At 59.2% G+C, this 12,391-nt stretch overlaps 1 protein-coding gene across 1 annotated transcript; it reads left to right on the top strand.

Annotated features, from left to right (window-relative positions):
- The first annotated feature begins 1,250 nt into the window (after positions 1-1,250).
- On the top strand, positions 1,251-11,612 carry SAMD10 (sterile alpha motif domain containing 10). Its single transcript, XM_040609819.1, is given in 6 exon segments — positions 1,251-1,290; positions 1,293-1,397; positions 3,676-3,860; positions 7,441-7,609; positions 8,781-8,921; positions 10,278-11,612. Coding segments are annotated over 6 exon segments (705 nt in total). The 3' UTR covers positions 10,343-11,612.
- Positions 11,613-12,391: the final 779 nt, after the last annotated feature.

Here is a 12,391-nt window from a genome sequence, read left to right as displayed (position 1 = left end):
ACTGGGCTCCCCTCTCCGTGCCCCTGCCTGCTCCTCCTGCAGCTTGGCCGCCTGCCGTTGCTTCCCGCAGGGCAGACCCCGCTCTCGGGCGAACAGGCAAGCAGCCCCCATGGAAAAGCAGCTCGAAGGCGGTTCAGCCCGTGCCCACCTCGGGACCCACCAGGGATGCTTTCACCGGTGCATGCTGCCCGTCCTGCCCCAAGGTCCCCATCCCAGGGAGGTTTCCCATCCCTCTCCCCAGCAGTGACTGCTGCTGCACTGAGCCTCTCCAGCGCTCACGTTTCACCAGCCATAAAAGTGTCTGGAGAAGGAAAGGGAGCGGCGGCGGGCGAGGGGAGGGAGCGGTGTCTGTCCCTGCTGCTGCCGCAGACCCTGTCCCACCGCCCAGGGCAGGTGGCTGCTGGTCCCCCTGCAGTGACCCAGCCCCTGGAGTCCTCCTCCACCTGCCCTGTGTGGCTGGAGAGTTGCCCAAAATGGATCAAAAAGCCACCAAGAGAAAATGAGCTGGCAGCGACTCCTCAGCCTGCGAGCCCCCTCACACGGGGCTGCCAGATGAGGCACAGGGACCATGGACCAGCTTGTGGGGACCTGGGAAGATGGGGGTACAGCAGCTATTGGGGTACCAGAGGCAAGCTCTCCCCGCTCCGCTCCAGCTCGAGCTCAGCCGGCCTGAAGGCCCCCGCAGCCCCGTTTCACGGTTCAGAACAGTGTTTGCTCACCAACCTGCGCCGCCAGCTGCAGTGACCCCCCTTCTGCCCGAACCCCAAATGTGGCCATGACGATGACAGCTTTGCCGGGTGCAGGAGCAGACCATGCTGAGACCTTCTGGCAGGAAGGATGCCTATCACCACACTACCTCTTTCTTTTCGTTCTGCATCCTGAATGCCCCAAGCCACCGGTGCCCCCGGTGCTGCCACACACAAGCTTGCCACAGCTCTGCTCAGCGCCCGGGTGCTTTGGTGGCCAGTGGGTCTGGTGTCCCCCGCAGCAGCCCCCCCAGGCTTCCTGTCCATTCCGGTGCCAGCTGGCTTTGCCATGGGATTAGGCGGGAGCACATGGGGAAAACGCCAAGCATCTCTCCGGATCAAACACCCACGGGGCAGCAGGGAGGGGGTGTAATTCATCCTCCCCCTCCCCGTGCGAGGCCAGCTGGGGGCTGCCCAGCGCTGGAGCCGGGGTGAGCGTGCAGCCACTGTTTGTTGGCAGCAGGAGGGAGGCGATCGGGGGAGGCAGTCAGGTGTGGACGAGGTATGAAGGGAGGCAGGGATGGAGCTGCGCTCGTGACAGCCGGTGCCGAGCGCTCGCTCGTGTCCCTCCTCCCGCCGAGATGCAGCAGGGCCGTCCGTCCCTCTGCTGCGTCTCCTCCATCCGCAGCTCACAGGGACCACCCGAGCCAGGTGAGGGGGGCTGCAGGGCATGGCCGGGGGGCTGCGGGGCCAGCAGGGTTGCGGGGAGATGCTGCATGTGTATCCCTGGCTGGCAGGCACAGCCTCCAGCTCGGCAGAAAGAGGAGCGGAGGGGATGGAGGGTGTCTGGGTGCTCGCGGCGTTGCTGTGGCTGGTCCTGTGCAGGGCAGGGGAAGGAGAGAAGAGCACGACCTCCACGTCCCTACGTGGAGCTGGCCTGGGGACTGCCCTGCCATGGGGGTCCTCTGCCCCCCACCTTCCCTTGCTCTGAAATGCTCCCTCGTGCCTGAGCTCAGCACCCCCCTACCCTCACCCATGTGCTGCCGGGCGATGGGAAATTTGGGACCTAAGGGCTGGCCTGGTGGAGCAGGAGGCTGCGGAGGAGCTGCCGGAGGAGCTGCTGGGGGCTCTGGGCTCTAGGGCAGCAGCTGCCTGCCCCCACAGGTGCCCCCGGCCCTGCCTTTCTTATCCGCTTGTTTTCCCTTCGTCTTTACCTCCCCGCTCCCATCTGCTCTCGCTCTGGCTCTCTTGCCTGCAGCTGTGTTTGCTGGAGGAGCATAGATGCCCACATCCTGCTGCTGATGGCAGATGCTCTATAGCCCCCTATGGATATAGGTCCTGATGATGGCCAGAGCCCCGTTCCCCACCGCTCCCTAAGGGAGTCTTTCTACAGCGAGTCCTGGGGAAGCCCTGGCACAGCCGAAGGGCGCAGCTCTGCCATCAGCCCTTCTGGACCTGCCAGGTCCGTATCTGCCCCCAACACCTGGTAGGACAAGCTGTTTTCAGCTTAGGGGTAGCTCAGCACAGATGCAGCAGGGCTGGGTGCTCAGGGTGCCGGGGGCAGGACAGCTGGGTGCATGTGCATCTTGGGTGTCATTAGCTGGAGGGAGCACAACCCACTGTGGTCCTCACCCGCTGGGTCTGGGGGGGGGGTTGGGGCTGAGGGTGTAGGAAGCCATTGGAAACATCCCCATCACCAAGACAGGGGCAGAGACCACCCCTGCCTCTGCTCAACACTGAGCCTCTCCGTGGCTCTCCCTTCTGCTTATTTTCCCTAAAATCACTTCCCCAGCCATCAGTCAGGTCCCTTGCCTCAGTTTCCCCAAGGTGGTGCTTGTTGCTGGGTGTGCAACATGGTGTGATGTGGTCTGGATAATCTGGGACACACAGACACATCTACGTTTCCTGCTCTGTTTTCACTTCTTTTGGCCGCTTGGCCTCCTCTTGCACAAGGGTGTGCTCGAGAGGTCTCTTTTAAACCTCTTTCCTCTTAAAACCCACTAATGATGAAAACGAGCTGCAGCAGGTTCTCTTCAGACATTCCGCTCTTCCAGAGTGGCTTATCCCCGGAGGTGGATCTCCTTCGGGTGCTGCTCTGCTTTCGGTGGTGGTTCATGCCTTGCCTGGCTTCCTGTGGTGGGAGCAGGTGAGCTGAGAGATTCTCTGGTCTTTGCTTCTGCAGATCAGCACTGCTTCTGTCAAGCCGGACAGCTTGTACCTGGAGCAGACAAGCCTGTGAGACCCTAATACCCATGCATCCCCCTCCCACAGCAGCTGGGTCCCTTCAGACACCCCCCCCAAAGGAAAGTTTTGCATCCTTATTGCAACTCAAATACTCCCAGCTTATTAAAACACAAGGAGTGAAGGACAAAAACTACTTGTGGGCAAATGGCTCTTCACAAGTTGTCGTTGATGGGTTGGCACGTGTTCAGCCATCGCTTGGGTGTGCAGGTTTGGGCACCCATGGGGCAGCAGCCATTCCCAAGCATCCATGGTCTGCCCTGGGGGGGACCAGCCTGTGTCCCCTTCTCCATCAGGGTGCCCAGGGTGGGGTTTATCTGTTCCCTATCCCTTGGTGGCAGCAGTTTAACGTCAGCCTGGTCCCTGGAAAGTGGCTCTTTACCCCCTCCCAGCGTCCCACCCGGCAGAGCGGCGGTGACGAGCAGGTTATAACCACATGGCGAAGATCAGCTGTGGGCCCCCACGGCTGCTTGGCGGGTGGGTGTTGAAACAAGCATCGCTCGCGAGACGTTGGTGTGGGCAAACATCTTGTCGGCACCTGCTGGTTCCCAGCGCCAGCTGGCGGGTGTCTGGGCTCATGGATTTCCTCCTTGGCAAAGGGAAGGGAAGGCAGGAAGGGGTGGATTTTGGCAGTGGAGGGGACAACCCGACCTCAGCAGGTCCTGTGGGGTAGCAGAGATGGGTTTGGGTACCCAAGCATGGGGTGGGTGGGCACCACGGCTGTCTCTCACCCCCCTTCCCTCCGCAGCCGCCGCCGCTCACTTCAGCTTCTGCCGCAGCCTCCTGGAGCACACGGTCTCGGCCGAAAACCTCAACTACCGTCTGCAGAGGAACCCGGGCAGCAGCCTCACCTGGCACGACGGTCGGAGCCAGCGGGCCGACAGCGGCCGTACCGTCAAGCTCCTGCGGCAGCCGGGCACCGAGGGCGCGCAGGTACCCACTGCACCCCCGGCCGCTGCCCCAGGCTGCCAGGGCAATGCAGCTCCCCGTGTCCCCCACCCCATCGATTCCCCGCAGGAGCATCTTCTCCTTCTCTGCAGGAGCAGGCCTTCAGATCCTGTTTTGCTGAAAGCCCTCATGATTATTTGGCTTTTATTTATAGTAATATATATAAATATAATAATTTAATTATTATCATCTGGCTGGGGGATGTGCTGGGGTGAGCTTTATGCGTCACCTCCCCTCCACACTTTCAGCTGGGACTTAATACAATTTTACAGTAAATGCCCCAGAACCAAATTCCTTATAACACCTTAAAATCCCTGAGAACTTGGGTGTGCCTCTTAGCCAGGTTTGGGCCATGGTCCTCCTAAAATTCAGAACTTTGTGGCACTAAGGAGGCTGTGAGCTGAAGGTCTCCAGCGATTCTCCTGCTGCCCTGCCTCTGCACAGCCATGGGAAGGAGCATCCTCCCAGCTCGTGGCTCCTGGTTCCTAACCCCTTCCCAATGCCCTGGGGGTGACATTCAGAGGCAGCACATCCACCCGGTGACTGCTTGAAAGAAAATGGGGGAAATCAAACAGCCTGGCTTCCAGCCGCCAACATGGAGATGCTTTTGCATCCTGAGGGCCTGGCTGGTTTCGCATCGACGGGCAGCAGGGTCCCACGGGGATGGGCACAGTCCCACCATCAGGCTGTGATGCTCACAGGAGCAGCAGCCCCGGGGGTGCCGTGTCCCCTGTCCTGGTGGCACTGTGCCCATCAGCCCTCCAGACACCCCGATGGCTCCTTCCCTCTCGCAGCTCTGCAGAAAACACAGGGACAGTGCTGCCTGCATGGGCACCGCTCTCCGGGTGCCAGCTGTGTGCATCATGGCTCTGCCTCGTCTGCCTCCGTGCGTGCACTGTCTCCCAGGGGGGTTTCGTAGGGTGGGGGGAAGGCTTTAATTTTGCTGTGAGCAAGGAAAAATGCCCGAGAGAAGGGAAGTTGCTCCTGGCAGCTCCCAGGGATGGCTCCCACCACCCAAATCGCCCCAGCCACCCACTGCCTCCCCGCAGGAGCAGCCACCATGCCTCCTGCCTGCTCTCCGCACCGGTGCTCGATATTCATGGCTGAGAGTTTATCAGAGAGACAGCCAGCTCAGCCAGCTGGAAAATGAGCCCGTAATTCATTACACCTCCCCTGCCCACCCGGGGGGTGCAGGGGCTTGCTCAGGGACCCACCAAGGAGGTTTTTCTCACCAGGGGGGATGATGCACCCCAAGCTGGCAGCTCTGGGTTTAGGGATGCTGAGATGGGTCCCCAGAGTGGGGCTGTGTCTGATGGGCAAAACGCTTGCAGACCTGAGCGTGCCCAGGGAAACTGTGTTGTCACCTCTTCCCTTGTGTCTCGGAGGATTAGGAGGATAATAGCTGTGGGAAGCTCGCAGGAAGCTGGCCGTTATTTCCCCCATTTCTCATCGCTGCTTGTTAGTGAATCCAGAGCGAATCACCTCCCCCTCCCCACGGCGGGTGCCCTGGCACACTCAGCCGAGTGTGAAGGAGCTGGGGTTGCTCCCGCCAGCAGGCAGCTCCAGGGATGTGTCTGGTGGGGTGGGCAGCTGCCAGGGGTTCCCTCAAAGGTGAGGGTTTGGTTGGGAAACCAAATCCTGTGTGTTGCCTATTGCATTTTCCGTCTGCTTTGGAGACGGACTCCTTGGTTATTAATTCACAGCCTCCCAACTTGGCCGCCTTCTCTCTCACTTGAACATCCCCAGCTGTCACTGGTGAGCTCTGCTTGAGGATAAGTCCCTTCCCAAGCCCAGATGCTCCTGTGGGCGCAGGCAGCAGCCCCTGCCAGGCTGGCCAGGCTCCGTGGGGCAAGCAATGCCCGGCATGGGGCCAGGACAGATGTCCCAGACCCCGCTGCCCTCCACTGCCTCCTCTCTGGCATCTCTCAGGGACACGTCATTAGTTTCAGTAACCACAGGATGTCTGGAGTCCCTGTTACACTAATTATCTCCGCTCCTCTATTAGGCATGCTTAATTAGCCAATGCTTGCACGCAGTGGTTGAGATTGGCGTACCACAGCCCAAGCACTGTCGACCTTTCCCGTGTCACTATGTCCCCGCAGCAGCCACTGCTGCCACCATGCCCCACTGTGTCCCGGGCATGGGTGAGGACCATGCTGGCAGGGATCCTGGCAATCTGGTTCCCCCATGTCACGGGCAGTGGGGACCCCTTTTCCATCCCCACCCAGCTGTGGTTCAGGGAGCTGCTTTGGAGGAATGGTGTTTGCTGGTGCTGCTCGGGGATGAATTCTTGGCATTGCTGGCAGCGGGCGAGCTCATCATCTCTCCTGGGTGCTAAGCCCAGGAAACAGTGGGTTCCTGCATCCCCCAGCCCCATTTTCCAGCCAGCCTTGAGGATCCCCCAGGGAGAAGCAGGCTCGTCCCCCTGTGCTGTTACAGCTCAAGGCGTTGATTTGCTCTGTACCGAGATAAATCCAGGCTGCAACGACCTCGCAAGGCTGGAATTGCTGAGATGTGGGCGAGGAAATGGAGCTGCTGGGTGGCTTGGGGCGAGACCAGCCATTGCAGCAGGCAGCTGAAGGGGTGGAGGGAGGGATGCCATCAGACAAGCCCCGTCTCCCCGTGGGCACTGCTTCTCCACCTCCATCCGCTCTGCTCTGCCGGTGCTGGTCCCATCCTGTTGCCAGGCACCGAGGCCAGGCGGGTGGCCAGTGCCAGAAGGAGCAGCCTGCATTCGGGACCCAGACGGTCCGGGGAAGGGGTGAAGGCGCATAGCAGAGCTCTCTGGGAAGTGGAGTGTGGCCAGGGCATGCTGGGGTACTGAGGACTCTGACCCCCAGTTTATCCTGGGTGTCTCTCAGCATGGCAGCACCCCAAGAAAGGGCTGCAGGGTTCAGAGGGTGCTCTAGACACCTGCGAGGCTGCAGGACCTCATCGTGGCTGGGCAGCTCAGGGTTGAAGGAGGCTGAGATGGAGAGAAAGGGAGAGTCTGTCCTGCTCCAGGACACCAGCTGGCTGCTCGCTGCTTCCCTGGGGACTTCTGGTAGGGACAGCTTTGCACTGGTACCAGCTTCTGATGGGGGTGGCTTTGCCATGGTACCCGCTGCCCCCCAGGACCTTGCTGGCTCCATCCCCACTAAAAGCTGCCATCAAGTGCCCCTCTCTGCCCAGTGAGGGGGGGGGGGGACGCTGGGGACCCACGGGATGCCTCCCAAGCCTGCGTGATGCTCTGTGGAGCTGGGAGATGTAGGGGTGGGAGCTGGAGCTCCTGCCTGCAGCAGGAAGGCTGGGGAGCTCCTGGGTGTGGGGTCTATATAGGGCAGGACCCCCACCTTGGCATCCCATCCCCATTCCCACCGCCTCCCTCACTGATTCCTCTGATGCTGCTGTTTCAGGATGAGCCCAGGGTCTCCAGAGGGTGCAAAGCCACAGTCTGCCGGCGTCACCGGGGTCCCATGCCACCGGCCAGCATCCCTCTGTCCCCGTGGGCTGTCCTCCTGGCTGAGGCATTTTCCTCCTTGCAGGGTTGAATCCCACTAATCTCCTCCCTTCCTGCTCCCCACAGGGCCGTGCCTGTGACCACTATGGCATCTACCACACCAGCCCCACACTGGGAAGCCTGGCCAAGCCGGTGGTGCTCTGGACCCAGCAGGATGTGTGCAAATGGCTGAAGAAGCACTGCCCACATAACTATCTCATCTACGTTGAGGCGTTCTCCCACCACGCCATCACAGGTACAGCAGGCACCCCCACCTAACATCTGGTATGAATTGCCATTAGCTCCTGGAAAATAGCTGTTTGGAGGTTCGTGATTTGGAAGGCAGGTATACCCCCCATTTCTGTCCCCTCACCCCAAGGAGATGCAACCAGGGTTAGAGCGGCACCGTGGCATTGGGCATGGGGACACCTGGAGGCATCTGCCACCGGGGTGAACTCCAGCACAGGCTGGAGGTTGTTGAAAATGAGCATAAATCTCCCAGGGGAGATTGTGGTTTATAAAATGAGGAAGAGTCTTCTCCTCACCTGGATTAATATAGTAAGAATATTGTAATAGTTTTTAAAATATTGAAAAAATTTACAGAAGAGAGAAGATCTCTGTCTGGCTGAAGTCCAAGTTGCAAATGTTTTTCATCCAGGTCTGAATCCAGCTCCTGACCAAGTCCTTGGAGGATGCTTACCCCTCAGACCTGCTCCTCCCCTTTGCCCCCTGGGGATAGTGGCTTTGACCTCTACATATGACCATCGTCCCAGTCTGACTGCAACATGTGCATGGCTGGGCAGAGCTCTGCCAAGGCCAGGAGAAAGCAGCCAGGAGAAAGCAGCGGGGAAGGGAGTGCTGGAGCAGCCCGGGAGGGATGCAGAGCCCTAATGCAAGAGCTCAGCCAGTCCTTGCATGGGAAACAAAGGCAGCATTAGCAAATGTACGCTGGGAAACAAGGACAAAAGCTGGTTGTAAATCCCTTGTCTAATAGCCCCTGGACTGGAGGAGAGTGGCTCGCCAGGGACGGTGGCAGCAATGCTAATGTGTTTTGATGGGTACCCCCATTCCCCCGGGATGGCCAGCCTGCGCGGGGACTGTGCGCTCGGAAAAACATCTCCTGATGCGGGAGGTGGAGCGGAGAAATGGAAGCTCCTGCCTGCAGGCATGAGTTACGTGATTACTGGAGCCAGGACTGTCCTGAGGCTGGGGACTTCAAGCTGCCACCCAGCACTCCCCAAAAGCAGGGCCCCTTGTGAGGCTTCTCCATCCCTATGGGTCCAAGTGGTGAAAAAGCATTTTAGGATTTCCTCCCTTTCCTCCTTTTTGCTCTTGCATGAAGATGGGCTCCTGTTTGATTTGCACTTTGTCGGTGTCCCCACCACGCAGTGCTGCCAGCTGGGCGCTGAGCTGTGCCATGTTTGCAGGTCGGGCACTGCTGCGGCTGAACGGGGAGAAGCTGCAGCGCATGGGCATCGCCCACGAGGCGCAGCGGCAGGAGGTCCTGCAGCAGGTCCTGCAGCTCCAGGTGCGCGAGGAGGTCCGAAACCTGCAGCTGCTCAGCCAAGGTAGGGCCGGCGGGAGGCCGAGCAGGGTGAGAGGCTTCGAAGCGCAGCCCCAGGGAGGCTGTGCCCCTCCTGCAGCCAGCCGGACAAGCAGGTGCAAATGCAGCCCACGCCGCGGCTGGGATGGGGTGTGGAGCCCAGGCTGGGGACCACGGAGAGGGGTTGTAGTGCACAGGTTGGGGTGCGCTCGGATGAGTTTTGGTGCACAGGTAGTGGTGTGTGGGAACAGACTGGTGCACAGCGATCAGTTGCAGTGCACAGGTTGCAGCGCACAGAGAGGAGTTGTGGGGTGCACAGTGGTGGGCTGTGGTGCTCAAGGATGAACTGTGGTGCACAGGTTGTGGTATGCAGGCATGAGTTGTGGTGCACAGGGATGAGTTGCGATGTGCTGGTTGTGGTGCACAGGGACAAGCTGCAATGCACATGTTACAGTGCACAGGGATGGGCTGTGGTGCACAGGGATGGGCTGTGGTGCACAGATTATAGTGCACAGGAATGGGCTGTGGTGCACAGGGATGGGCTGTGGTGCACAGGTTATAGTGTACAGGGATGGGCTGTGGTGCATAGGGATGGGCTGTGGTGCACAGGTTATAGTGCACAGGGATGGGCTGTGGTGCACAGGGCCAGGCTGTGGTGCACAGTTTATAGTGCACAGGGATGGGCTGTGGTGCACAGGGATGGGCTGTGGTGCACAGGTTATAGTGCACAGGGATGGGCTGTGGTGCACAGGGCCAGGCTGTGGTGCACAGATTGTAGTGTACAGGGATGGGCTGTGGTGCACAGGTTATAGTACACAGGGATGGGCTGTGGTGCACAGAGATGGGCTGTGGTGCACAGGTTATAGTGTACAGGGATGGGCTGTGGTGCACAGGGATGGGCTGTGGTGCACAGGTTATAGTGCACAGGGATGGGCTGTGGTGCACAGAGATGGGCTGTGGTGCACAGGTTATAGTGTACAGGGATGGGCTGTGGTGCACAGGGATGGGCTGTGGTGCACAGGTTATAGTGCACAGGGATGGGCTGTGGTGCACAGGTTATAGTGCACAGGGATGGGCTGTGGTGCACAGAGATGGGCTGTGGTGCACAGGTTATAGTGTACAGGGATGGGCTGTGGTGCACAGGGATGGGCTGTGGTGCACAGGTTATAGTGCACAGGGATGGGCTGTGGTGCACAGGGCCAGGCTGTGGTGCACAGCCCCAAATCCATTAGTGGCATTGTGCGTGGAAGGGATGGGATTCTCTGGGGCTGGCAGTGGGTGAGCTGGAATGTGCCACCCTGCAGGCTGTTTATTCCTTCCTCTCCCGCCTTGTTCCAGCTTCTTTTGGAAATGTCTCCTAGCTGATCCGTCTGTTTGGCAGATTGCACCAACACTGTGAATCGAGCACCTCTGGGATGGGCTGTGCACCGCCGATACGAGACCTGAACCATACGCCTGGAATACGAAGAGACAGCTTCCCAGCCACTCCGGGCTCCTCTCCTTCTTCTTCTTTCTCTTTCTTTTTTATGAATACATTTCTGTGCCGAGATGGGAGGTTTCCTCCAGCAGACGTGGCTCCTGGCTGGAGGGAAATCAGCAGAACAGCTACTGGGACAGATGAGCTTTTGCCCACCTGAGCTTGTCGGTTCACAGGGAAAGAGATGGAAAAAAGGGGATGATGATGGGCAGGGCTCGGCATTGCGGTCAAATCGAGCACGGTTATTCCCGGGACGGCTCAGAGCCGTGCACAGGACGGTGAAGCATTATGCACGTGGGCAACATCCCAGCACTTGGCAGCTCATGTCCGTACCTTGGAGCTTATTTAGGGAGCTTTAGTTTTCTCTTCAGACTGGGCTGTCTTCCAGCATCCTAGGAGGTCACGTTATCAGTAGCAAATAAGATGACCCAACCAACCAAAAAAAAAATTAAAAGCAGGGCCAAGCCACCAGCACTTGGCTCCACTTGCTGAGTTAAAAAGGGAGCTGAGTCATCAGAGCTGGAAAATCCGAGAGCAAAGGCAGGGTGGATGTGCCGGGGGTGCCATGGCCTGCAGGAAGCTGTGCCAGGAGCTCACCCTTCATCTGTCCTCGTTTGCGGGCAGACGGGGAAGCCAACGCAGAAGCTGGGTGGGAGTAGCCGGGGATGCTGCCGGGTGGTGCTGGGTGCTGCCAAGGGTGAGGTGGGGGATTCCTGGGTGTCCCCTGGCCATGGTGCCCAGCCGTGGTCCCTCCTGCACCCTCTGTGCTTCCACCAGCTCTCCACAGAGCCCTGCTCCTCCGGGCATTTGCAAATGCTCAACCCAACCCCCTGCCCAGGGGCTGATGATGGTGCCACCAAACCCAGCCACCGTCCCGATGACCCAGCTCGTCATTAAGGCGAAGCAACGTTTGCCGTTACACCCCCACCACCCCCAACCCCCTGTACAGAGCCACAGATCGCTCGTGCAGGCAGGTAAGGAACAACGGTGCGTAAAACCAAGGATTTGGGGCAGGGTGGGTGCTGTCACCTCCCCACATTCCCCCTCCAGTGATGAGGGCAGAGGTATGGGACCAGGGGGGTCCCAAAACAGCAGCACCTCAAAGCCCCTGGGGCATCAGAGCTGGCAGGGATGCGAAGGCAGGTCATGGTGGCCCCCCAGCTGGGTGCCCATCCACCACCTACCTGCTCCTCTGCTGGTAATAAAACAAGAGACTGTTATTTTAACGTGCTGCTCTTCTGACTCTTCCCATGCATGAACCTGCGCCATATGTTTAGTCCCTCCAGCCCTTCCGAGGGATGCTCAGGAGGTGCAGCGGCAGCTGGTGTCATCCTTGTCCCATCGCTGTCCCATCACAGTGACACTGCTCCTCAGTGAAGGAGCTGGGAGATTTCCATGGGGCTGGGATCAAAGATGAGCTGAAAACAAGTTGTTTGCCCACAGCTAGCAAGAAATCAGGGTTGCACCCATTTGTTTTTTTGTCACCCCCTTGAAATCCCCAAGGAAACTGTCCCCAGAGGCCTCCAGGCAGTCTGGAGGTGTTAGTGGGGCAGGAGAAGATGCAGTGCCCCAGGGATTTGCCTCCAGGATTTGGAGGGCAGGAACCCCCTAGGGCTCGGACCCCCCGGGCTGGACAGGGTTTCAAGCCAGCACGTGGCTTGAGGCTTGGGGAGGGATGTGGTGGGGCCTGGGCGGGATGCAGGATGCACGGAGCAGCCACGGGCTCCGGCTGCAGTGGCCACATTGGGTCCCCAGGAGGGTTTGTACAAGGCCCAGGTGATAGAAAGGTCTCAGAGACAAAATCTGTTCCCAAACCGTTTTGGTTTGGCTAAGGGAAACACCAAATCCTACTCAGGTCCAAGCAGATGAATTCTCTCTCTTGCACCAGGGTGATTTCCACGATACTGGCACTGTCGAAGGAGTTGATAACTCATATCTGCCACCCTCGGAGCAGAAGTCTGGTGCTGGGCTGTAGGCAAAGCCTCCAAATTTCCAAAATCAAAATTTTCTCCAGCCCA

The sequence above is a fragment of the Falco naumanni genome, chromosome 10 (genome assembly GCF_017639655.2).
Source record: "Falco naumanni isolate bFalNau1 chromosome 10, bFalNau1.pat, whole genome shotgun sequence".
In the NCBI taxonomy this organism is placed as follows: Eukaryota; Metazoa; Chordata; class Aves; order Falconiformes; family Falconidae; genus Falco; species Falco naumanni.
This window is presented reverse-complemented; position numbering and strand designations above follow the sequence as displayed.